Source organism: Ixodes scapularis, unplaced genomic scaffold (assembly GCF_016920785.2).
Source record: "Ixodes scapularis isolate PalLabHiFi unplaced genomic scaffold, ASM1692078v2 PGA_scaffold11__112_contigs__length_91849675, whole genome shotgun sequence".
NCBI classification, from domain to species: domain Eukaryota; kingdom Metazoa; phylum Arthropoda; class Arachnida; order Ixodida; family Ixodidae; genus Ixodes; species Ixodes scapularis.
Genome location: NW_024609837.1, coordinates 66,362,296 through 66,389,533, shown reverse-complemented (window position 1 = coordinate 66,389,533; position 27,238 = coordinate 66,362,296). Strand labels below are relative to the sequence as shown.

At 45.7% G+C, this 27,238-nt stretch overlaps 1 protein-coding gene across 1 annotated transcript; it reads left to right on the top strand.

Moving 5' to 3' along the window:
- Positions 1-561: 561 nt before the first annotated feature.
- On the top strand, positions 562-25,060 carry LOC120836474 (tyrosine-protein phosphatase non-receptor type 9). Its single transcript, XM_040205394.3, has 6 exons — positions 562-1,128; positions 8,292-8,512; positions 8,951-9,111; positions 12,767-12,999; positions 16,347-16,554; positions 21,225-25,060. The coding sequence occupies exons 1-6, from the start codon at positions 562-564 to the stop codon at positions 21,461-21,463; spliced, it is 1,629 nt and encodes a 542-aa protein (XP_040061328.1). The 3' UTR covers positions 21,464-25,060.
- The last annotated feature ends 2,178 nt before the right edge of the window (positions 25,061-27,238 follow it).

The following is a 27,238-nucleotide window of genomic DNA, read 5'->3' as shown; positions in this document are numbered from 1 at the left end:
TCCAGAGCGAACGAAAGCTACATCAGCCTGACCTGCCACTTCCTGGACTCGCAGTTCAAGCTCACTCGCTACAACTTGAGCACCTGTCACGTCCCAGGCAAGCACACATCAGCTAGAATTGCCTCAATTCTTGATAAGCTTGTCACATTCTGGGACATTCCCAAGGACGTTTGCCCTTTTTACGTGGTGACTGACAACGCTCGCAACATCAGTGCAGCCACTCATGCACTTCCTTGGTGTGAAAGAACTTGTTTTGCTCATACCTTACAACCAGTCATCAGCGACGCGAAAGAGATGACTTCAGGACTTTCTGTACTTTGTAAAAAAGCAAGAGGCATTGTTGGGCATTATAAACATAGCCCAAAAGCTCAGGAAAGGCTCAACTGCTACCAAAAAAAAATAGGCAGATCCCCCCCGCATGTTGTTCAGGACATTGAAACAAGGTGGAATAGTGAATGTGCAATGCTGTACAGGCTTTTAGAGTTAAGAGAAGCAGTAACCGTTGACCTTGCATCTGAAGTGGGGTCAATTGAAGGCTTTACCGGAACAGAATGGAAGGAAATGAGTGATTACGTTGCTATTCTGAAGCCACTAGAAGAAGCAACGACCAATGCTGGAGCTGACAGCTACCCAACCTTGTCAGCCCAAATACCCATCTTGTATTGCATCCTTGCATGCCTGAACAGCTCCATCAGCCAGCAGACCATAACTTCCTCGTTCTCGTCTAACCTGGCCAAGTGCCTCAAGACAAGATTTCCTGACTTCAAATTTGACCAAGTAGCCAGCTTGGCAATGCTCCTAGACCCAAGGTTCAAGGCAGTGGTCTACGAAGAGGACAGGTCGATGGGGAACTGGTTGAAGAACCTGGGAGTTGAGGAAGCGCAAAAAATCCCTGAGACACAAAGAAGCGCAGGGGTGTCCTCAGAGATAGCGGCCCATGAAGTTCCGTCCAGGTCAGCGCTGTGGCAAAACTTGGACAGCCTCATTAAACAAAAGCAGCATTCAATGACACAAGCTGAAGAAGAGGTAGCAGGCTACCTGCACGAAGACGTCCTGGCCCGGGAAGAGGATCCTTGCAAGTGGTGGTGTGAGAAGGGTGCCACAAGATACCCCCTGTTGGCTCTACTTGCAAGAAGGTACCTAGCCATACCAGCCACAAGTGTGTCTAGCGAGCGCCTGTTTTCAGTGTTTGGGGGAATTGTGACCAGCAAAAGAGCATCACTGCTCCCAGAACACGTGGAACAACTTACATTTCTTCATGACAACATTCTGTAACTTCATACTCTGAATCGTGTTTTTGCTAGTATTACTTTATCTGTCTTTTTATCAGTCACATGTGTGACATTTTTTTTATTGCCATAATAAAGTTAACCTTTTTATAATTACGTTTGCTGAAAAAGAATTCCCAGTTCGTTTTTGATAGAGTATCCTTGGTTGATTCACATCAAATAAAAAATATTTGTATTCGAAAATATTCGATTTGATTTGATTCGTAACCTTTACTATTCAATTCGATTCGCTTCGAAATATTTTGATATTCGCACACCCCTAATTATTTTGTTATACACAAGCCAAAAATGAGGCAGGAACCGTTTTCCAGCTAAACGCAGTGGCAAAACCTAAATTGGTGCGTAATCTCTTACATTATTTTGCGTCAAAGGGGGTCTTTTAGACACCGATTTTCCCGCTAAATGTAGCGAGGAAATTGCGCGTTTTACATTCGCATTATTTCACATCCCGCTAAATGTAGCAAGGCATTGTTTTTGTGAAACCCCTGCCCTAGACAATCTATGTAGAATAAAAGCTCTTACAAATTTTTGTTTTGCTCATTTCAGATAGCTATTATTTTATTTATTTATACCGCTAGCCCTTTTAGGGCTTTTTCAGGAGCGTAAACGTACACGTAAACACAAAACATACACGTAAACACAAACACAATCCCCTATCAGACAGTGTAGAACAACTGACAGCATAACAGCGAATGAAACAAAAATCTAAGCCCTCCTGTCCTAATCGGGTCTTGTCAAGAATCTCGGATAAAACATGCAATGTTTCATTTATGTTCACTAACATCCGCAGTGTAATCCCTAAACATGATTTACTATCATCATATTTGTACGATAACGATACCGACGTCGTAATCCTAACAGAGACTTGGCTTAAACCTGGTATACTTGATAAGGAAATATTTGACACTTGCGCAGACTTCAACATTTATCGCCGTGACAGATGTATCAGGAGGGGAGGAGGTATCTTGATAGCTGTCAAAAAAGACATTCCCTCGTGCATAATAAAAATTGATAAAGACATCGAGATGCTATGGATCTGTCTTCATACTTCATTCAAGAAAACCATAATTGGCGTCTGTTATCGACCACCCAACAGTGACTCATCATTCTGCGATTCGTTTCACGATAACTTAAACCTGATTCATTGCGACTATCCGAAAGCCGACGTATTTGTATTTCGTGACTTTAACTTTCCATCTATCGACTGGTTGACACTATCATCCCAAGATAATACTGAAACAAATTTTGTGGATATATGCCTAACTTTCAACCTCGTACAAGTCGTATCCGCCAGCACGCGCGGCAACAACATTCTCGACTTAGTACTAGCATCAGCACCAGACGTAATCACTTCCTTGACCTGCTGCGACGGTTTCAGTGATCATAAAATTGTGGATCTGAAATTAAACTTATCTATCTCCCAAAAGCTGCATACTATTAAGCTGATAAGAGATTACAGCAAGGCTGACTATGACTCGATTAATAAAAGCCTCCTGCGTTTTTGTTCTTCATTCACTGCCGGCTTTCACACTCGTACAGTAGAAAATAATTGGAATATGTTTAAAAATAAATTATCTGCGCTCATTGATGCTCATATTCCCCTTGTTTCAATCCGTTCCGACGTCAGTCAGCCCTGGTTTAATAAAGTACTAAAAACGCTTCGTAATAAAAAGAAAAGACTATTCCAAAAGGCAAAACAATCCAATTCTGATGCATTGTGGGCGAGGTACTCTAGCTGCGAAAAAGACTATATTACCTGTCTAGAAAACTGAAAGAAAAAGTACTTTAATTACGATTTACCTGCTCTACTTAAAAACAATCCAACTAAATTCTGGAAAAATTTATCGCCTACCGAGTCTCATGTTAAGATATCCCTTATTAGCGGCTCTGGCCAACTCGTACCCGACGCGAGCTGCCCAACAGTCCTCAATACTTTCTTTACGTCTGTTTTTACAACCGAGGACCTAAGTAATATTCCGTTTGTACCAGAGCTAGACTGCCGTTTTATGGAACCCATTTTAATATCGCCTGCAGGAATTCTAAAACTCATCAATAACCTTAAAGGGACACTGACAGGGTATTTATGCTCGCCGAGGTTTTTAGTTGTAGGTGACATATGAGAGCTCAACTACCCAGAACAGAATTTGCGGCTCAAAATTCGGTTTCTTTCCGCCCGAAAACCGCCGATCAAGAATTGGCCGGTTCGAGTCTCGCTCACTCTCTTTTTCGCGGTCCTGGGCCGTTTTCTAAGGTATCGATGCGACCACCAAATTTAATCAAAGTCGTGGGTCACTGAAGGCACACACTCAATATTAAAAATATTAAAAAATATGAAACCCATTTTTTGTGGCTTCTAAAAAGCTGTATATACGTTGATTGAAAAAAAAAGTTCCACAGACAACCGGAAGCATTCTGTGCGTTCGTCGTTTCGCGTATCGTGGGACTCGCGGGGACGGCGATGGCAGCGGACGACGGGCGTGGGACCTCTATTTCAGAACTGTCGTTCGCGGTACCGGCGAATTCTGTCTACCGTTAAAAGAGAAATTTGGGACTGATCAAAAGAATTGGTATTCATCCCGTACGACACGCCCGGCCATCAAGCCGATTTGCACGAAGACGTCGCCGAGCCGTCGCTCCCTTCTCGTGGCTAAAAACAACGCTCGCGCAAACGTCAAGCACGACGTGTCTACTTCGAGTTGAATATGTACGCGTACGATTTCTTTACTAGGTGCGAACGTCCCCAAAGCGTGGTGCTTCCCGACTTCGACCCGGGAGTGCTTTTGCTAGAGAAAAATCGACAGCAAACTTTCCAACTTACAGTTTACCGGCTGAATTATTACTAAGGAAAGAGATCCACTAGGAACGAGTTGCCCCAGTAGCTCAGTGGGAAAGACGTCCGCTTCACACGCAGAAGGGCCAAGTTCGATCCCCCGTGAATTTTTTTTTTTTTTTTTTCCAAACATTTTTTGATGTTTACATATCTTTTTCTTTTTTTTACAATCATCACTGAAGAAACGAACAAAAAAAATAACAAACAAATGTTGCGGACGATCCTTCGCTGAATTAAACGGTATGGGATTTCCGTTTTGACAACTGCAAACTCAATGTAATCACTTTCCACAAAATGCAAGGAGCATATAAATCGGGTAGCGTCCGCTTTCCGAGGTGCCCGTAAATGTTCTACAGGAATTGCAGCCAGCCATTGGTCCCGATACCGTTGATCTTTCGGAAACTCTGTCGCACAATGCCACTTTTTTTCGGATGCAAGACATGTGAGCCAGCTCTTCACGCAACATTTTGGGTGTATTCTTTTCGGAGCCGATCATGGAAATTCACCACGGGCACTCACTACTCATCTCCAACTCCTCAATGTACAAAACAACTCATCTTGGAGTACAGAACAACGAGCGGAACAAACATAACTGCAAAAGAATTGCACGGCAAGCAGTCCCGCACGCCGCATCGCAGCCGCATGTCGTGTCGTCTGCTACCGGAGAGGAGAAAAAAAAAAAAACCAAAAAACCGCACGGTCGGGTGTAGCCACGTGACTTCCGCCAGTCGCTCTCTTCTCTCCACTTCTCCGACCTCCGTCGGGTTTCGGTTTCGGTTTCGAGCAGTTGCGTCTTTTGGCTTTATTAAAGAAATACGCTACTCTGTTGCAAAATATTAATTGGGTAGTCCTCCGACACCATAATGAAGCGCCTGGCAAAAAATAAAAAAAAATTTTTGGGGGGTGTCAGTGTCCCTTTAAAATCTCAACATCCGCGGGCACCGACATGATTAACTCTAAAATATTACGTAACACTGCTGAGGTATCATCAAATATACTTTGCTTACTTTTTGAACAATCATTATCTACCGGATCCATCCCTTCTGACTGGAAGATCGGGAAGATCGTTCCAGTTTTTAAAAGTGGCAATAAAAACTCACCAAATAATTACCGACCCATCTCATTAATGAGTGTTGTCTCAAAGCTATTGGAACAGGTTATTTTCTCGAATGTGATATGTCCCATCTTGACCAAAACAACTTTTTTTTACAAACACCAGCACGGATTTCGTAAGGGTTTCTCATGCGACAACAAACTCCTTGAATTCACTCACGACATACATAGTAACGTGGACCTAAACACCCAGACCGATGCCATTTTCTTAGACTTCTCTAAAGCGTTCGACCGCGTGCCGCACTGCCGTCTAATATCTAAACTCTCCTCACTTCGCATTAACGACTTAACTCTTTCCTGGATCCGAAACTTCCTCTCCTTAAGACAGCAGTTCACCACAGTAGGTGATTTTTACTCGGAGCTTTCCGATGTAACCTCCGGGGTGCCGCAAGGTACTGTCCTTGGCCCTCTTCTATTTCTAATATACATTAATGATCTCCCGCAATCGCTAACATCCTGTGTACGTCTTTTTGCCGACGATTGTGTACTGTACAGAAAGATTAACAACCCTGACAACCACTTACATCTCCAAACTGATATTGATCGGGTAGTTACCTGGTGCCACAAATGGCAAATGACCCTTAACACAGCAAAATGTAAACTTGTTTCTTTTACCCGTAAACGCACAAATTCAGACTTCACATATTTACTCAACAGTTCGCCCATCATCGCTGCTTCCGCTTATCAGTACCTCGGTGTCGAACTAACTTCTAATCTTTCTTGGGTTTCTCACATTTACACGATAACCGCTAAAGCATCCCGTACCCTCGGTTACTTGAAACGCAATCTTAAATCTGCGCCCTCTCGCCTCCGCAAATTATCCTATGAAACCTATGTTCGCCCAAAATTAGAGTACGCCTCCGCTATCTGGGCCCCTTACCAAACCTACCTTATTAATCAAATCGAATCCATTCAAAACCGTGCAGACCGCTTCATTTCTTCATCATATTCGCGTTTCGACAGCGTGTCACTAATAAAGCAAAATTATCCTATATGTCTACTGGAAACTCGACGTAACATTTCTCTCCTATGCTTAATTCACCGATTATGCCACAGCCCCGCTGGGACTTGGTTCTTACATCTGGAACACCTCAACAAGGAATCACGTAATTTTAACACTAAGAGTTTTAAGCGCATCTTTTGGACATCATTGTCATTCAATAATTCTTCCCTGCCACGTGCCATCAAGCTCTGGAATGATCTTCCCGAGGCCGTTGTTTCAGTTTCCAACCCAGCACTTTTTCGTTCAGAGTTAACCACATATATGTTAGCCAATTAAAAATGTGTAACGATGTTATTTTCTTGCAAACCGGTCACTGTATCTATATTTTTACTCGAGATGTTAACGGATGTGTGTATTATTATTATTTTTTATTTCATTATGTGCTTTATGTTACCCAGCTGTGCAAATATTTAGTTTATTCTGTTGCGCGCAGATGTGTATTGATGTTTGTATAGAGTCGGCGTGCTCCCTGCCATTCCTTCTTTGTATTAACCAGATTATATAACCCCCCTCATGTAATGCCGACAGGCCTTTGAGGTACTTTGAATAAATAAATAAATAAATAAATAAATAAAACAAAATCGGGAAACTTTCTGACGGGTCGCATAATCGGCAAAGAACTAACTGCGCATGAATATGTATATTAAAAAATAACAACGCTTTTCAGTGGGCTACATAATCTGCAGGTCAGATGTATAAAAAAATTGAAAACCCGAGCAACCTTCATTTTTCTGTAAGGGCAGCCTTGGAACATTTCCCGTTTTTGGATTGGATGCAGCATATTTGTGTAGAAGCTTACAGACATTGTAAGCAAGAATATAGATGATAGGAAATGTCTTGCCCCTGTAGGTATGTACCGACAAGTGGCTCAGATCTGCTAGAACAGCACTTACATACTGGCTTTACCTAGGGAACGGTTCAAGGGTATTCGGGAGCTCGGGGAGAAGCTACGGGGATAGTCTGGGGAAACTCCCGTTCCTAAGGAGAAGTCGTTTTCTAAATTACGGTTTCTGAAATTGGGTCCCTAGGAACACGGGTTGCCCAGGCTACCCTTACAAAATCCCCAGGCTCCCCAGTTTCCCTAACCGTCCTGGCCCCTAGGTGAAGTTTTTTCCCCTGTTTATGGGCCGACCTACAGAACCGTCTTCTGCTGGGCAGAAAACCGGTTTCCGGTTCCTTTTCTCCATTTCCTCTCGCACTCTTCTTTTTTCCTCTTCCCACGGTAGTGGGTCTCTGAGTTACTCCTCGCAGAAAAAGGGGGGGGTCTGAGTGGAAAGAAGGAACAGAGGGAGAGTTTCCTCCTTTCTGGCTGCTTGTCGACCCTTTAAGCACCATTTCAGTGGATCCAAGCCACCTGTCGATGCGTGATAATGAGCCAAGCACTTCCTAGTATGTGCACTATTAAGGCGAAAGCTTTGCATGTCTAATCGTTCAGTCAAACTTCAAAGTCCTTAAGCGAAAACATGTCGTCGACACGAAAGGTAAAAAGGTACCAAAACGTTTACGTGACCACTCGGGCGAATTGGAGGCAACGAAATAAAGAAGGATGACAAAGCAAATTAAGAGCAATCAAAGTGAATTAAGTGTAGTTAAAGAGAAGTAAGAGGAATCAATGGGAAGTAAAGAGGACTTTTAGGCGAATTGAGATGAATCAAAGTGAATTAAGAGGAATTAAAGAGAAGTTAGAGTAATCAAAGCTAATTAAGAAGGAAGGACGGCAAAGCTAATTAAGAGGAATTCAAGTGAATCGGAAGGAATTAAAGACAATTAAGTGGATGACTAAGCGGATTAAGTGGATGACTAAGCAAATTAAGATGATGACTCAGCACATTGAGAAGGATGACTCGGCACATTCAGAGGGATGTCTGACTTTAATACATCGACGCTCGGGCTTTCGCCTTCAAGTCGTCCTAGGGATAACATAAGAGACCCTGTGAATTTTGCTTTCAAGCTCCGTAGGGTTCTGAACTGCTTTACCACATCAATACCGAGGCCGGTAGAGGTTCCGCCGAGAGCCGGGGCTTGTTGCGAAGGAATTGCGTGGCGTCCCTTTCAGGACCCAGCGGCCGAGCCCCCGTCGGAGGCCCCTCCCCCCGTGGCCGAGGAGGAGGAAGAGTGCCCCTCCTCGGCCTCCTCCTCCTCGCAGTGGGAGGGGCAGGGGGGCGTGACCCTGGAGGAGTTCATCGGGCAGCTCCAGGTCAAGGGCCGCAAGGGCCTCTACCAGGAGTACAGCCAGCTCAAGGCCAGGGGGCCCCAGGGCACCTTCCTCACGGCCAGGTGGGCTCTTGTCACTCTCCCGACGCTCTCTCGGAACTGACCTTTTTAGTACGGTGTCCAGAACGCGCCTCCAACCGGCGCGTTCGGCGGCCCGTTCCGCTCGCGCGTTGAAAGCGGTCTCAAAGCGGCGACCTCGCGCGAGTCGTAGGGTCGTGCTGTTGGACGTAGAAGTTCCGGAAGAAAGAGCGAGGGTATGCGAGCGTCGCCGTCGTCGCGGCGTCTCAACTCCCGCCATTGAAGCTTCCGTAGACTGTCAAGCTGGACAGCGACCCGCCGCAGAATAAGCAAGGTCGCGGCTGGCAACAACGTAGGTACTTATGACATCGCAAGACCACTTTTTGGGACGCGGTAAATATGTGCTCGGAGCCGCGCTGGGGGGGCACCACCCGCGCCTCGCGTGTAGTCTGCCGGCGCCTTCACGTCTCCCTCCGTCGGCAGGCTGAAGGCAAACCAGTGCAAGAACCGGTACACGGACGTGCTCTGCTACGACCACAGCAGGGTGACCCTGGCCCGGCGGGGAGACGACGAGGACTCGACATACATCAACGCCAACTTCGTCGACGGCTACCGCCACAAGAACGCCTTCATCTCCACCCAGGGTGGGTATGGGGGAGTGCCGTGACGTGGCGCTTGCTCGCCCTCTTGCTGCCCCGATCGGTCGAGGACGGCTTGAGTTTTTACTCGTCGATCTGCCGTACTGCGCCGCGGGTTAACCCTCTAATGTCCAGTATTGCTCGGGAGCAACAAGTCAAGAATGATTTCATTCCTCCCACGCCGTGTCCGCCTAAATAAATTTAGTGCCCTCCGTTGCAAGGGCAAGGATTCCTGCGCTTAGCAGTGAAGGATCTAATTGCATCTTCAAAACAGATCACTTGTCCTTTAAAGCCAAAGTCGACGGGGGATGTGAGGTATGATGGCATGCACCACTGACCTCGAAACTCTGAGGAGAAAAACTAGTTTTCGCGAGCAAAACCAGCCACAGCAAATTCCCTTTTGCAACACGACCGCCCGGCGCCAGCCACCAAGCTGCGCCCGCGACCACTACGTGCAATTGAGGGACTGCAACTGCGGGGCCGGGAACGAGGAGTGGCCACCAAGGGCTTCTCGTTCCGGGAGGAAGGGTGGGAAGGGAGGCAAAAGAAGGCATAAACGGGCGAGGAGGGTAATTTTGTTTCCGAGAGATGTTCCTCAGTGGGACTGCTTGCTGCACTTCAAGTCCAACGACAGACAAGAACTCGTCCGTCGTCGATCGTTTGTCGGCGATTGTCGCGGGTGTTGGTCGTTGCAGTGGGACAGCATCGTCGACACGGAACTTTGTGGTGTCATCAAACAAAAACCTGTGTTTGTCGCTTTAGTGGGACGAGGCTATGATGAATGTGACGAAAGGGCACGCTTTACAATACAGTCTTCTTTTGTTTTTACTGCGGGTCTTAGTCTACGCGGTTAGTGCACGTTGCGGCATTGTTTCTTTACGCGCACTTAATTTTACTCCGGTACCAGCAGGCCTGTTGGGGGTCGGTTGTCGGCTGGGCTTGATTGAAAGGACTGCAATCAGCCACGGGCGGGTCAGAATGCCTCTGCGAGCCGGGTCTTGCCTGCAAGGGGGGTTCGGAGACCCCTCCTTTAAACCGTAAAGGGGCACTGACACCCCAAAGGTAAAAAAAAAATGCATCGCGAAAAAAAAATTTTTTGCGCGTGCGCGCGCCTTTTTATTTTTGTTGTTTATATCTCCTGCGCTCACCTCCTTGCTTCTTTTGATCAGTGACGTCAAAAATCAGGAAATTTAGAAGCTTTGTAGGCGACATTTCTATAACATTTAATAACGGCAATCGTAAAACATGTTTTTTAACGCAATTGCGAACGCACTACGACCTTTCTTTTTGAAACACCAAAAATCCGATTTCGGTGTGATGTCGCTTCCTCGATCTGTATCCTCCCTCGGAAAACTTGTTGGCGCTTGAGCAGAGGCTTATCGCTGAGTCGGAGAAGAAACCGGCTTTTCCCCGCGCCGGCACCCTTCTATCCCGTCTGCTCACCTCTTCCCCGCTTCGGGTCGCGGTAGCAACGGCGCTTTGCTTCACAGCATGGAGCGGAGGTCCGAAAGAAAGTCGAGTCGCAGGAGACCGCAAAATTTGACTCACTACACTGGCGCGGATCGCGCGGGAACTTCAAAATCGGCATTTGGAAATTGTTTTTTTAATTCACAAATACTCAATTTCCAAGTTTCGAATATTGAGGGTAATGTTCCGGCATCAATTTAAATTGTTTCGGATAATAAAATAAAATATAATTTTGATGTGTCAGTGTCCCTTTAAACAGACAGCCAAGGAAGCTTTCCCGGTGTCGGAATTAAAGGAATAAAGCGGCAAAGAAGTCTAGAGACCTGGTAAACAATAATGCGCGTATTTAAAGTGCTTAGCGCATAACGACGCAACATGCAAATGGCTCAGATCTTCTAAGAGAGTTTTAAAGAGGCAGATAGTTCACTTATGAGCAGCAGCAGCCGACAAAATCTGGAAGTTCGATGAACTCTCAAGGGTATTCTGGGGGTCGCGGGCTTCTTGAGACCCATTCGGAGAACCCACGACCTAGGCAATCGTAGCAGCGATACCATAGGAAGAGGCACGTTTAAGGGTCAGACCTACCTCTGTGAAGGTTCGGGCGGGTTGCAGGGTGAGAAGGAAGCCCTTGCTCTGGCGAGCACAGCCGTTAGTGATATCGATGTCAGTGCGGCTTCCGCTACGTCTCCCGCCAGCGATTGCTCGAAGCGTTTCGATTTTTGTTTTTTTGCTCCGGAGAGAAAGCCAGGAGTGTTATATCACGTCAAATGTCTATCAGCTGTAGGAAGGACAATGCCGTTCAGACGCACGGCGGTTGCTACGAAGCAGACGGCCGCAGATTGCGCGCGAGCTTACTGGTAACGTAAAAAAGGGTGCAGCATCAGGGGGAGCCTTTACTGGGGGCCCTGCACACGAACGCCAATAAGAGGAAGGCCTATCACACATTCTGTGCTTACCAGTCTTTCCCAGCATGATAGAGCTTGTATAAACTATTTTCTTTCTTCCTCCCAAGTTGCGCAAAAGCGGGTGTTACATGGACATTGTTTGATGTTGTCCCAGCAGCCTCTAATCGCGCTGCTGCATCAAGCCTTGCTCTTCGTGGCTTCACCTTTTCCCGCGTGCTTGGTTCATTTTAGATTTTTTCTTTAGAAAAGTTAGTGCTGCATATGTCGGCGCATCTAACCACACTCGGGGCATGCTCTTTTGTGCTTGGGTACCGTATTTTCCAGACCATAATCCGCAGACTAAACGTGCCTGAAAGTTTAAATTTTATGCAGTGCGGACTGTCTACAGGTGCGGACTATGCGGGAATTTTTTCCTTTCCAGATCGCTCGTTATGACAAGACGTGATGAATTTTGTGAATGAAAGAGTATGTTAATGATTTATGTGTCATACAAGCTTCCTAGTGAGCTAACCTCTATAGTCCTCTATTTCAATCAGTTGGTGTGCTGCCACTAGACCTCCTATACAACTTAAAAATACCTGAAACAGTCTTTAAAATAATAAAAACTAACGACCCACTCCCATTACAGATATTTAAATTACCATTACGGAATACGAGAGCTGCAACAAATAATCTGTTTAATTTGCCATCTTGTCGAAATGTTTATGGAGAAAGGCTTATTGAATTCAACGGTGCCCTGGTATGGAATGATATCCCTACCGACATCAAATGTAAATCCAAGATATTGCCATCCTTAAAGAAGTATTTAATTAAATTGCGAGCCAATGAATAAGTTCAATATCATGCCCTATATATTTTTTTTCAATTAGTATGTATGTTGTTTTGTGAATACTTTGATGTGTGCATACATTTGTTTTGTTTGCCTGCCGCATTGTAAAGGTTATTTCAAATGTTGGACCCGCGACTAGCCTCCACGGCTATGGGTCCAAGCAACGATTGTGTATTTAAAAAAAGAATAACAAAGGAATAATAAAGGAAAGAAAGAACAAAGCAGACATTTGTCAAGGTGTGCTGTGTACGAGAAGACTTACGTGCCCACTAAGCACCAGGGGCAAACTATCTGAGGAAATACTTTTCTTTTTCGACCTAAATTTGCCCCTGCGGACCACACACCAAGCGCGGACTGCAGTCCGGAAAATTTGGTAATTTAGCGGAAGGTCCGTTGCGGGATCGCTTCATGCGCATTCCAACCTTCCGCCGTTGCGCATGTTTTCTGGCGCATGTCGCAGGGCCCCTGCCCAAGACGTACTGCGACTTCTGGCGCATGGTGTGGGAGCAGCGGTGTGCGGTGATCGTCATGACGACGCGTACCTTCGAGCGGGGTCGGGGCAAGTGCGGCCAGTACTGGCCCGCGGCCGTGAAGGCGTCAATGGACTTCGACGGGCTCTTCCGGGTCACCACGCTCTCGGCCGACCCCAAGCCGGACTACATCCAGGCCGAGCTGGAGCTGCACAACTACGAGGCAAGCGAGGGGTTCTGCGGCGGAGTTGGCCTGCAGTGAAAGCTACGCCTCCGCCACCAGAGTGCCATCCGCGTGTGGGCCATGCTTCTCCCATGGGCCAACTGTCGAACGTGCAGAAACCGATGGTGTGGAAGCTATGCCGGGGAGCGTAGCTTTCACAGTGTTTGAAGGATCGTGGTCGAACCGACCATTCGTCACTTTTAGAGCACAGCTCTTAGGGGCCGTTTCCGGATTGAGTGGCGTCACTGTCGGCGTAACTGCTCATTGCATTTGGGACGTTTCCCATAAAGGCGCCACGTGTGATGTCACAAGACCCTTGTGCCGAGACATTAAACATAGAAATGCGGAGGAAAGCCTTTTTTCTGGAAATTTGAATTATTTTAAAAGTTATGAGCAAATTATGATTACAAAAAAATTACAGGACATTTAAAACTGCTTACTTGTAGACTTAGGTTCGCTGAGCGTAGCGGGCCTGAGTTGGCATCACGTGACCCATGGACTCCATGATGTGACTCTTGGAAGCAGTGGTGGAGGCTGGTCGCGTCATATTCTGTCAGGGTTGCCAGATCATTTCTTACAAATGATCAACATCAGGGCCCGTTTGCTCGAAGCGCTAACCGCGGCTAAAGTTAGCCGCAGTACCTAGGAAAGGGATTTTGAAATCACGTGACTGGCTCGGTAGGGATGTGGGGAAACTTGGCAGTGCCCCGGTGAGTGAGCGCCGCTCGCTTTGGAACTAATATGTCGTTGTAGCTGCAATATCGGGCACGTTAGTGAGCAATGAATGGTGCAGGAGGCTTTCGCTTAGGCTTACCTCACTTAAATCGCAAAGCATTAGCTATGACCTCTCTGCATTTTTTAGATAGTCTTTCGGTTCTGGCCATTCCTAAGCCTAAATGAACGCAACAATTGTCGGCATGGCAACGTCTTCGGAAAGCGGATTGCCTTGACTCAATTGGCCGGGTATTGATAGCACACAAAAGTAGACAGCGTCCCAATAGACCTTTTTCTAAATTACCCAATAAAAACATTTTTTTTAAAGAATGACGACACTTCATGGAGTGGTACACTTTATTTAGCCCGCATAAAAACTTTTGACGGCTCTTGCCGACGCTGCCGAGTTGTCCATGAAACGTTACCAGCTGCACGTTTTGAACACGCTGGGGTGCCGCCAAACGTTGCGCTGTTTTTGTCCGATCGAACTAAAATATGATGCGCTAATATTTTATGGCCTCTAGTTGTTCGCTGAGTAGCCCGAACCACTAATGAGGTAATGACAAAAAAAGTGCAGAAGCTCAAATGTCATTAGAGGGCCCCTTTAGAAACCATATGCGAAGGAATAAAAAATTTAATTTAAAAAGCTTGAATGGAAAAAGGATGTCACTATATAAATTTACGACGTCAAAAATATTTTTAGAGCTATATTTACACCATGAAATGAATTTGTAGTTGGCGCCCGTGGGAGACCCGCGGAAAATTAGCAGCAAGAGTCCTGTGGCCAGCCACTTTGTCATGTGGTGCTTGTGCTCTTTCGGAAGCTTGCCATGGGCTCTAAAAGTTGCTTATTAATCTTCGTATTAAGTGCAGCAAAAAACAAAGATTAATAAGTCACTTTTAAGCGCCGTTCACACTCTTGCGACCGAGTAAGACCGAGAGAGACCAGATCGGTTTTTAAGCCTTTAGCGACTTCTTAGGATTGGATGCGCTGTAGCGGAGCTGGTCCTAAGAGATCGCAAGAGGCTTAAAAACCGCTCTGGTCTCTTTCGGTTTTACTCAGTCGCAAGAGTGTGAACGGGCCTTTACAGCCCACAGGAAGCTCCACATGATAGACCTGCGCGCCAGTCAGAAATTGACGACAGCGGCGCACCTGAGTGTTTTATTTTCAACGGTGGTGTGGAGAAGTCGCTAAGTAATGATGATGAACGCGTCCTAAATAAAGCTGTGAAAAAAAAAAAAAAGTTTTTTTGTTGTAAATACAGTATAGACCACTTACAACGTAACCTCTTATAGTGCAGGACCGGGTATAATGCGGATTTTTTAAACCACCGGTTCGCCTCCCATAGAACTCCATGTAATTACATACCGCTTAAAATGCGGGCGCACGAAGGGAAATACCGGTTATAGTGCGGTTTCTGCAACAGCCCGGTGACCGCGCCGACTGACCGGTGCAGCGAGCACGCTTCCCTGTGCGACACTAGATAACGGCGCGAGCCGCAAGCGGCACTCGCGGGGCAAGGAGGTTGCTCGAAGAAGCGGGGAGAAGCGAAGAGAGAGGCTTCAGTAGCCATAGCGACGGAGGGACGCACGCACGTGTCGTTCACGTGCGTGCGTCCCTCCGCTGCATTAGAAACAACCGCAACGACAGACCAATCGCAGGTCGAGGAGAAGTGTTCGCGCGCGTTGCGTGCTGGTCGCGGGCCGGCTGCTTCTATCCGCAAACATGGCGTCGGTTGTGATCATCGACGTAGACGGCGTGGTGGAAGCTCATCGTTCCGCGTAAAAGCGCTATCCTTGACTGTGAATTTTCGTTGTGTGTCGCTATGATAACCCAGCACGTACTAGAAGGAAAGATCCACCTATTCATGCGGCGATGTCGTGGCGGCACTCTCAAGACGGCAGAAACGCTTGTATCGTTTGTTTACTTCGACTACAGTGGCGATTTCTAAGCGTTTGTGTTTTCGAACATCGCCCGGGTTTCTTATTTGGAGCAGTCCATGCCTGTGCTCAAATTGAAGGTATTACTGGCACGTACCGTGTAAAGGATGCGAATTTTCACGCGTTTTCATCACCGGAGAAAATTGATTAGGGTTAGCAATCCTGAACGCTCTCAACGTCCGTCCGCAACCCGCGACGCCGTTAAAAGGCTGCGCCAGGCAAAAGTCGCTCATTTCTTTCAAAATGTGTGACACACTTGAGAGAGAAGTGTACTAGTCTGGTGAAATAAAGACTTTCCTCAAACTAAGCTTTATTTTTTATCTAACATAAAATAAATTCTTTTACAAAGGTAAGTTGTCTGATGGCATGTATTTTGGCCTGAAAAATTGATGTTTTGGTTATAGCGCGGTACCGCTTATAGTGCGGATTTTCGCGACTCCCGCGACATGCGTTATATGCAGTCTACACTGTATAATTTAATGACATCCCTTTTACATCCAAGCGGCATAAAAAAAAAAAAAAAAAACTTTTTTTCTTTGCACATGTTTTTTAAAATTTTCAAGGTAACCAGTCAGCTCGTTTGCAAACAATTGTGCTTCAATAACTTGACAAGTTCCTTTAGGAGAGTCCAGTCTACAGTGGACCAAACAAAGTATGAACAAACGCCCCGCATGGCGTCCATTTGCCCGCAGACAAAGGAGACGCGGCTGGTCAGCCACCTGCAGTTCACGAGCTGGCCGGACTACGGCGTGCCGGACTCTGCCCTGGCCATGCTGGCTTTCCGGGGAGTGGTGAGGGACAAGCAGGCACAGGCATTGGCCAGCATGGAGCCCAAGTGGGAGGGGCACCCCCTGGGACCGCCCATTGTGGTGCACTGCAGCGCTGGCATTGGCCGGACGGGTGAGTGGGTGGACACCCCCTTTCTTGCCCGCACAAGCGACCCGGCGGTTAACGTTCCGAGATATTGCGAGATGGGGTGTTGAGAAGCACTTTAAGCGCGTTGTATTTGAAGTACGGGGAGTTTCCAAGAATAGAGAATCATGTTTTTTCGGCCCGGATAAATGAACTGCACACCGTGGAAAGCTCGAACTTCATAAGTTGGGTTGGAACGCGAAAGTTTGAGAACATGATGTTGCTTGGATTAAATGATAAATGAGAAAATTGGAATTTCTTTGGGAGCTGACGCCCACCTAAGCCTAATATCACCGTAGCAAGAAATGATATTGCAAACGCTCGTGGGATTTATATTGGCGAAGAAACTCTCGTCGGCAAGAAAGAAAATATTGTTTTATTCCTTGCTGACAAGCTTGTTTCACTGAAATAGAGGCTACAGGTCAAGACAATGTCATTTTTTTGTTTTCATGACATTAGGCTTAAGTGGACGTCACCTCATTGAGAAATTTTGTTTTTCTCAATTACCTTTTGATGCAGGCAACGTCGTGTTCTCGAACTTTAGCATTCTATCCCGACTGCTAGCGTCGCATTCTCACGAGGTTTGAGTTATTGAAATCAGTGTAAAAATCTGAACAAGCTTATGCTGTTTCATTGGATTTGGTCACAAAAATAAGGAAGAAAGCTCCAAGACCAGTGTTCCCCCTTAAAGGGATACTTCAACGAAATTCGAAATATTCCCGTCATGTTCAAAAATAGGTTGAATATGATCCACAATATCCGTAAATGACAATCGCACGTTTGTATTTTGATCCTGGTGGCTGTATTTTTAGTTATAAACGGCCCACTCTGGCAAGCGCTCGGAGAAGGCCCAGCTTAGAGCACGTGACATCCAACGCAATCGTGATGTAGGTCGTCTCAAGACGAGCAAAGCTACGGCGAGGCTGACGTCGAGAGGATGGCCTAGTCGTTCCAGCCACCGAAGTGGCTGCTTTTGTACAAATTTTGAGTGACGGGTTAATCTTCTATAATCTTCTAGCGGGACAATAGCGACTTCTGCGACACACAAAAGGGATTCTCGGGAACAGGGGAGTTCCTCCTTCCCCCCTTCTCTCGTCGTGGCCGGAGACGAGACAACCTCCGTCATTAGCTGTCAAGGTTCCTAGACGAGCATTACAAACGAGGCGTTAGCGACATCCACCAGGTGCTCTTTGCTAATCGTTTAATTTGTTTTAAAATTCCTTCTCGAGACTTTTTTAACAAGATATTGGTATGTTCCATGTGATACTGCCCTTTTGAACACATATAGACCAAAAAATGAGTGCCCAAATTTCGTTGTGGTATCCCTTTAAGATCAGGTTCCAATAGAAAAGCTTTTTGAAGATGGTTAACCCTTTGACGGTCGAGTTTTTTTTCCTCCGTGTGATGTTTTCCAGTGGTCCGGTTTTGTTTAGAAAGGAATAGTATAAGAGAAAGGGTCAGTGCGGAGATCTTTCCGAATTATCTGGCAAGAGCGCAGACAGTGCTTGCAAGCTGTTTAAGTTTACGAGCATCAACTGAAAACGTTGAAGGCGAAAAGTTGTCATCATTTGGTTTCATTTTGGCGCCTCTGCTTCCATGACATTCCGGCGGCTTCTGATTCCTGACCAGACGGTCTCGTCGCAACTTTAATGGATGACCAACTACACGCTGTATAAATATCCCCACAACCCCAACTTTACAGAACCTCCCCATCGGATGACGAGCTCTCATCCTATAAATTTAATTCCAAAAACTTTCTGCCTTTTCTCTCTGGTGAAGAAGGAAGACCAGCGGAGCTGTACAATGGAAAGAGCAATGGCCAGCCGCAAGTCGGCAAGCCAGAGTGGAAAGGCTACCGCCATCTATGAGCGACGGCAACAACCAGATGCGTGGCTTGCCGCCATTGCTCATAGATGGCGGTAGGTGTCCAGAGTTCGGTGTCTTCATTTCTTTGCGGGGGACACGATCCTGGGGAAACTAGCCCTTAACAGCTCCGCTGTAAAAAGCGTCGGGAGTCCGAATCTGAAGAGCCAGTGCTCCCAATTGGCACTATCGCCGGAGCAGCCAGCAATTAAAGTCATCTAATTGCTGACTGCTCTAATCATCTAATTCCAAGGCTATAACCAGTCCAGCAATGCGAAACAACATTCGAATGCAACATTTATAGTTCACCAAAGGCATTACAAATGGCAACGCCTCTCACGGCGTGCGCAGTTTCGCATTTGAACGTAACACTTTCAAATGTCATCGTCGCCGTACATGTGCGGCGATTACCGTCAAAGGGTTAACAAAAGTCGGGCGGCCTTTTAAAAAAAACTCTGGTCTAACTTTACTTTTTCATTTATTGCGTTGGAATTTAGTATACTGATGTATTTTTCAGTGGTGATTTCAAATTCGCGATTGGTTTTCAGATAACTCTACTAGATCATGAGTTATCAATACATTTGTAATTTTAATTAGGTCCCCCTTATGGGTCGTTAGTGTAAAATTCTTTAGAATATATCAGAAATTGTTATGGAATTGCATTCACCGAGACAAGCTTTATACGGTGATGCTATTTTTGTTCCTTTCTATGTCATACAATAATTTTAATTAATTAGTCTCAAAAAGATATAGCCTCCCGTTTTGTGGAACTTGATTGCAAATGTTTTTTTACCGATGTATTATCATTAAATCAGGCTTAAAATAGCATCGCCGCAGAAAACATGTCTTGGGGAATGCAATTCTATAAGAAAATTCTGATTTATTCTGAAGAATTTTATGGTAACAATTCGTAAGGACTACCTACTAAAACTACAACTGGGTTGATAACTCGGGATCTAGTAAAGCTATCTGAAAACAAATTGCATATTTGAAATCACCACTGAGAAATACATCAGTATACTAAATTTCAACACAACAAATGAAAAAAAAAAATTAAAGACCAGCATTTTTTTTAAGCTGGATTGCACCCTCACTGAATGTCACTATAACGCTCTCTCACTTTTGCTCACTCGCTCGCTGAAAGTTGCCAGTTGCTCATGCTGTAGGTATCACTAACCCCAACTCCTTTTCCGAATGCGACCATGACTGAGCACACCCAAGTGAATTCTGCCAAAGTATGTAGGAGGAAAGTGTGGCTGCTGTGCTGGGAACAACGGTGCGTTCGGTTCTTAGCTCGACTGTGCCTACGTCGGGAAAAGGGCGGCACTCGAAGGAACTCTGGCACTTCAGAATGCCCGGGGGAACTACCGAAGGCATCTCGGGAAACTACAGTATTTTCCGTACACCTGGTGTCTGGTCTGCACGTCAAATATTCTCATACAACACGTACCTCAACAAGTGCCTGTCTCTAGTGGCTAACAGAGAAACTTGTATCTTACACAAATCGTCAATAGCATAGACCAGGGGTGGCCAAGCTGCGGCTTGCGAGCTGCATGCGGCTCTTGGCGTGTTAAAGTGCGGCTCGCGGCTACCTCCCCCCACTTCCTCCTGGTCACACGGGCACTTCCAGAAAAAGGAAAATGGAACGCATTTTAAATCGAAAGACAGGTTGTGGTTTGGTAGTCTTGTGCTACTGCTACCTTACATACAGTTGGACTGCTTTTGACTCGGATAGATAGAAAGTTGTTAGAGTTTTGTTTATTGCTCCAGACAAAAGTCCCCCCCCCCCCCCCCCACGCAGCTCTTGGAAGCTTCGTAGTTTTGTTTGCGGCTCTTAGGCAGGGTCAGCTTGGCCAACCCTGGCATAGATTGTCATTCACAAAATTCGTAGTGTCATGACAAACGATCTAGAAAAAGCGTCCTTTTTGTAGTCCGTACCTGTACATCAGTGGTTCTCAACCACCGACGCTTACAGTGATAGAAAGGTAAATGAAGAAAGCTGAATGCGTGAAAAGCAACTTTGAAGCTCTGAAATGAAGAATAATTGACCCTGCCCACTCGGTGCAAATGGTTTGGTCTATTCACTCTTGTGCAACAGCCAGCGTCAATAATAACAAGTGTATCATTTGGCTTGACCGAAAAGCTTCAGGGACCCTACAAAGGCTTGTGGGGACCCCCATTTGTGAACCAGTGCTATAGATAATCCGCACCGTGTAAAATTTAAACTTTTAAACATGTATAGCCCATGGACTACAAGTTTGAAAAATATGGTGCTAGAAGCACCTTGGAAAGCCACTAGGGACACTTCGGAGCACTGGTTCTCAGCCATCAATGTTTTGCGGACCCCTTATGGATTGGTGGAGAGGATGGAGGATCCCAATTGTGGCGAGGGAAATGGAAAGGTATAGGTCAAAAATGATAATGATTTAATAAATGTATATGACTAAGGGCTAGTGTGAAGTAGACTTCTCTCATTGACATGCGCACGAGAAAACAAGCCCTAAAATCGAAAGTTTTTCTCAGTCTGAAAAGAGAACTTTGACTGATGAGGCAGAGCTTCGTGGACCCTAAGGGTCCGTGGACCCCGATTTAAGAACCACTGTTCTGGAGAATTGGAAGCACTTTAGGGAACTGTAGGAGGACTTTGGTAAACAGGTTTCCCTTTGTGCTTGTTCCCATGTGCCGCGGAGACAATATGTGGATGGAGGAGATGGCGGAGCGGTATTACGCCCAGCCCTGAATGTTTTACAGTTTGAGTGGACCCCCTGCATCGTTTTGGTCCCGCTCTTGCGCAGGCACGTTCATCACCCTCGACATCTGCATCCTACAGCTGGAAGAGGAAGGCCGCGTGGACGTGCGCTCCACCGTGGAGCGCATCCGCTCTCAACGTGCCTTCAGCATCCAAATGCCGGACCAATATGTGTTCTGCCACCTTGCCCTCCTCGAATTTGCGCTCTTGCGCGGACTACTGCAAGACGTTGCGCTCGACGGCTTTGAGGACGACGACGACCGTGGGGGATCCGACTCGGAGTGATCGGCTTTGGGTGATCGACCCGGTGTGATTGGCCCCAGTGATCGGCTCGGGGGGTGATTGGCTCTAGTTGGTCAGCTCCGAGTTGATATGCTTCGAGTAATCGGCTCGGAGTGATCGGCTTCGAGTGATCGGCGACTGCGGCCAGTGACCACCCCTCGTGGAAGTGCGATCGTCGGCGCTGGCTCGAAGCCAAGTTTTCCATCGATCTGAAGAAAGTGACACCTTTATTCTTTATTACTTTGAGATTTTTTTTTTTTTTTCTGAATTCTTGAGTCATCACCTTTTGTTTTGTAGCTAGCTGGTGCGAGTTATTGTTTCTGCTGGTGCAAAGGTCGAGTTTGTTCCCTCTGTGGCGTACGACACGAGCATCTTTCACATTGACGAAGTAATCTCTATTTTCATTTCTTCCCCTGCAGTTTGCGTGCTGCCTCGTTTACCTCGACACTAATTGCCAAAGTTGGGCCAAAGCAGTCTCCAGTTGGGAGCGAAAAGTTGCTGTATTTTTTTTTTAAATAAGTCGTCCTCGGAAATGATACGTACCGCTTGTCGTGCTGAATACAAAGCAGTCGCAGAGGGCGACAAGGATCGATGAGACGGTTCTGAATGGGAGGAGTGCTCCAAATTCATCAGTTTCGATCTAATTCCTATTACGCGACACGTCCCGCGATGTTGCCGTCGAAGCCATGCACGGTGACTTTTTTTTTATTTCATTTCTGGTGCTTGTTGAAGTTGCACCTGAGGATTCTGGTGCTTTTCAGTCGCATAAACTGGTGACTAGCCTTAGCTCGAGTTTTTGTTTCCCTTTTTTTTTTTAATTTGTGACTTCATTAACATCGGAAACACAGCCAACGGCTATTACGGGTTTCTTTGTTTTGAAAAACGTTGCGCGATCGCGGCGCCGGTTTTATTTTACTTTGAAAGGTTTGAATGGTGTTTTTTTTCTTTCTCACTTTCGTTATGAACTCCAGATGTCTGTTCTTTTTGTTTTTGTCATTTTTTTTGGTTTTGGCATAGGGGTCTGGAGGTTCAGAATTTTTGGCCGACTCTATATTTAACTGTGTGTATTTAAGAGACCAGGTTCCGTGCGGTGTTGTAGAGCTGTCCTAGCGCGTGGTGTTGGTGGTGTCAGTAGTGTGTCGTCTGTGGAACGGTCTGCGGTCGGCGAACGGGTCGGGTAGCGGAAACATACAGAGGTGCGATTGCCTCCCCTTTTACAAGGGCGTCTTTTGGCAGCGGAAGTTTGGCGTCGGCCAAACAGCTCCATACATGCGGTAGCTCTCTTGTTTTTCATGGTTCAATGTACCCTCGGCAAAAACTGCCAGTCCACGTTAGCCTTTCTGACACTGTCATTTTTTAAGGTTGCCATAACAAGAGTGCAAGTGCCGTCTGCCAGTGCACTGAAGCCGTCGTACATAGGATGTTCACGTTTGCCAAAAGCAGCCATCGTTCAGTTACGTCCAGCGTTTTCGCAATTGACCTCGAACGTTTCCACGAAGGTCGCCACGGACATAAAACCTCTATCTAGTCTTTACTTTTTTTTTTTTTCAAATGCTCGCACTTTGATGAGTTGTCAACTCGAAACGGAGCCATTTCTCGTGCATCTTGCATAACTATTTATCGATTACTTCTTGTTTTCATTGCGCAGTCTGATGCGCTACAGCGTCTCGAGATGGATCTCCCTCCAGAACAAGTATCCAGTAGTGTCCGAGGCTCTTAAGAATGGTGGCTTCGGCTATGGCTTGCTGTGGGCTTAGAATTTGACGACTATGGATTCGAAGTGCTTGCAGACGAGCCTCGAGAGAGTCTAGATTCTCATCTTCTACATTACCTGCTGCTGGGTAGTTTTGGAACATAGCGCGTACAATTAACAGCGCAAGAGACAATGTTTAAGCCACGTGCTGCTTGCTCAGGTCGTCTGCCATTTGTGCATCTTCTGTCCACGAATAGCAGATGACAGTGTCGTCTGCTATATTACCTCTTCGAAAGTAATAAGACTTTTCTGCGTCATGTAGCCCCACAAAGCATTTCGGGCACACTTCTGCGACAGTGTGGTGTGAATCCACTTTCTTGCATTCCTGCTTTTTTTGCCCAATTTGTGTTAGTACAAATTGCATATTGCAAGTCATGGTTCCGATTGTACATACGACATAGTAGCTCTCATTTTCTCAAGGGATCTCGTCGATGCTTTCTAGGGTCGTTTTTCCGTGAATTGAGACTGGCGTATTGTAGAAATTTTTTCTTGTCTACTTAAGTATGATTTTGTAGGCTGGTGTGACTTTCATCCAGTGTTGCCACAATCGTTTCCGAGACTTTTTTTTGTTTTGTTTCATGACTCCTGTATTGCACTAGTCATGTTTTTGCGAGCGATTCCGTCGCACCTGTGCGCTGTCCTCATGGAGGTTTGCATCAACTAGATTCCAACAGCAGTTAAATCATCAGAGCAGTGTATGCTGTCCCTTTCTTGACCATTGAGGAATTTATTATTATAATTGTGTTAGTGTGAACCGGGAAACGCGGTCACTGGTCGATTTCAGTGTGTTCTGAGCTGAGTCTATTGGCTATGGCTGTACAATGTATACTGTGAACGTTGTATTTGGGAGTCTAATATTTTTTTGAGTTTGTCGGAAGTGCAACTTTTAGGGACATTCCATGAAAATTAAATTTTGTTGCCACTTGCTGCGATATGCAAGAGAACATTAACTTCTGGATGGATAACTACCAGTTAGGATTATATTCTGTTGCCAGCTGCAGGGTTATAATAAGTGCCATTTCATGTTGAATTTTGCCATATGAATCGGCACTTTTCGTAACTGGAATTTTTTTGTTATAAATTTTTATTGTATATAAAGCAGTTGTATGTTAAACGAGGCTGGTAAAAAGGCCATTTTTTTTTTTTTATTTCGCATTCTCAGTTAGGTTAAAATCGCAAACCACGGGAAAAGGTCTAAGTAAATCGCTATTGAGGACTGCAGCTAAGAGGGAAGCCATGCGACTTCACGAGAAAAAGCAGCAAATTGTTTTTTAAACCTGGCAAAAAAAAAAACAGTGCAGCCTTTTTGGGCTTTTTTTATTTTATTTTTCGCTGCAAAAACTCTGACACAATTTTTTTTTTTTTTTTTGTGCAACATGCAAAAACTTTGCTAGAAGAAAAAAAACCCCGAAGTTCCAAGATATGTTGTCTGAAGTTCTCAGGAGGCTGACAATTCATCGACCACCTTCGTTTTAGAAGGAAAATATCCAGTGGTGGAAACACAAACTACGACTTCAATTTAACAAACTCTGAGTTTCATTGGTCATCTTTTATTACAACAGTGACATACACACTTCAGTCATCTCGTTAACGAAGATCAGTCATCACAGTTCATGCCTACAAAGTGCAGCACGTCTTGCCGTTTTTGATTCTCTCTTCTCTGGATTGAAAAAGAAAAACGATCTACAGCTCTGAACGGTCGAACAATCAGCAGTCTCCCATCCCGGAATCCACTGGTGTGTATGTAATGCCTCCTCCGTGCAGCAGAAATGTTTCTCCTAGTGTCTAACAAACAGCCTAACATATTTCCTCATCACCTGTATTGGAATAAAAGCGTACATATCTAAGGTCCTTCATTTGTTGCCTGGAATTCCTGCTCAATAATGATGTATGCTTCATTCATTTTTTCAAGTTGCAACTGTTGCAGCTGAGGGGATTAGGAATTAGTCCGCAAGTCCATAATGATTAAAGACCACGCCGCTTGCTCGCATAATCCAACAGCCCCCCCTTCACACCACAGAATGAAACCACGGTAAAAGTATCTGGATGAGGAGTAAATGTAGTTCTTACTCCCCACCCTTTTCTGTAAGGGAGTAACTTGGGACATTGATAGAGATTCGAAAGGGCACAACCAAAGAGGAACAAAAGAAAAATGAATTGAAGCAAGTAATAAATGCTGATGTACAAAAACATGTCAAAAGTTCAGTCGGCAAAAAAAGAACTGTGCTCCTTTTCGTCTCCAGAACCGTAGTAAAAAAAAGTCTGGCTCAGCGCACAGAATAACTAATTTCCCCTTTTTAGTGCATTTTAGAATAGCTTCATGCTAACTTATCAAGACGTGCATGTTTCAAACGCCAAAAGCATAGCTTCCTCCGACAACCAAATCTTGTAAGAACTACTTTGTGCGGTGTATGAATAATGCATAAAACTTTTTTCTTGAGGTGACAACCCATGTAGACATTTACGACAAAGGAGAAATGGCAGAGCATCTGCTAATAGCTCGCCCTTCCAGCAGTCCGAAGTTTGAGCATGCATCGCAATCGCAATGCATGTGCGCAGTCTTATCGAAGCAATTTCCCAACGCCCACCCTACGAGGAAGTGCGACTTGCAGACCACAAAGTGTGGCACAATGAAAACCTCTCAACTTGGATCTGTAATAACTAACATTTAGTAAAAAAAAAAAAAAAAGAATTATGGATGGAGAAGTGTACGTCCCTAGTGACGAGGAAATTTTGCATAGGGGAAGAAGCGCTGAAAGCTGGAGATAAATCACTTCAGATTTGCCAACGTGCGCTTGGGACTTGCAAAGCAATTTGGAATGACGTCCCAAGACTGCCTTCAATGACAAATGGCTAACAACTGGACACAGTCGTGCGGTGAAACTCTGAAAATGTGGCACTGCTTGAAATGGGACTGTAAAGCCGCGCTTGCACTGCACCCTACAAGAGACGACCGAGATGCGTTTCTTCGTTGTACGACTGTCCTACACACCGGTCGTATAAAAACCATTTGCAGACACGTTCAAAGCACACGTGAGTAGCGAACATGCTTTGAACATCCTGGAGGCATGTGCACAGATAATTTTGTCACGTCTGCGGGGAATGCGTCTTACATGATGCTTTACGGGTAAGCACCCAAGTTGCAAAGATTTGATTGTACGCATTGTGTCAGTACAGTGCTGTTGGTTCCAAACAAAACCCCATCACAATGCAATCGCGAAACATGCAATCTTCCAATTTCATGCAGGGTGATGCGGTGCATACTGTTGCACCAATGTCCCATCGCTCCGATTCCCCACCAAGAAACTAAGAAGGGAAAGAATTCCGCACGCTCACAACCGATGCAGAACGAAAGCCTTTTGCTTCACGAGTTGCTCGCTTATGGGATGTGTCTAATGCACTACATACTCGCCTCAATTGCTCAAATTTGCAAATGGTCGGCCGCTTTTTTGAGCTCGCTAAAATTGTCCGACGGTTCAATATTGGGACCAGACATGTTGTCCTTGACAATGCCTGTGAACACTATAACAAACTTAACGAGGGAGCTCAAACTTCGTCTTACGAGGCGAAACGGAAATATGAAAACTTGCCAAATTTCTGCCCAGGTAGTCCTTTTGCTACTTGTTGCACAATTGACCCAATCCTGTCTCGGCTTAAACGGTGCAAGTATTCCTACTTCTCCATATCTTAGCAGACCCAAGTTATCATCTAGTGCCAAAGATACCTAGGACGGGCTCGCGAATTCGGAACAACCAGTTGCTGGCAACGTTCCGCATCGGAATACTCTGACAGCTTTCTTCCTTGAGCTCCGATTCCTTAAGCAACAATCAAAACCTTTTTGCATTTTACCATTTAACATTAACACACTTATTCCTACTTTCAAACAAGATCCTAGCTCTTTTCCTTAAACAAAGAACAGTGGCGCCACTAGGGTCAGCGGCACGGTGGGCCGCCACGACATTCACTTCATCGCCCAGCTGCACCCCCTTGAGCGCTGCACCAGGGAGCAGCTGCCCCCCCCTAGT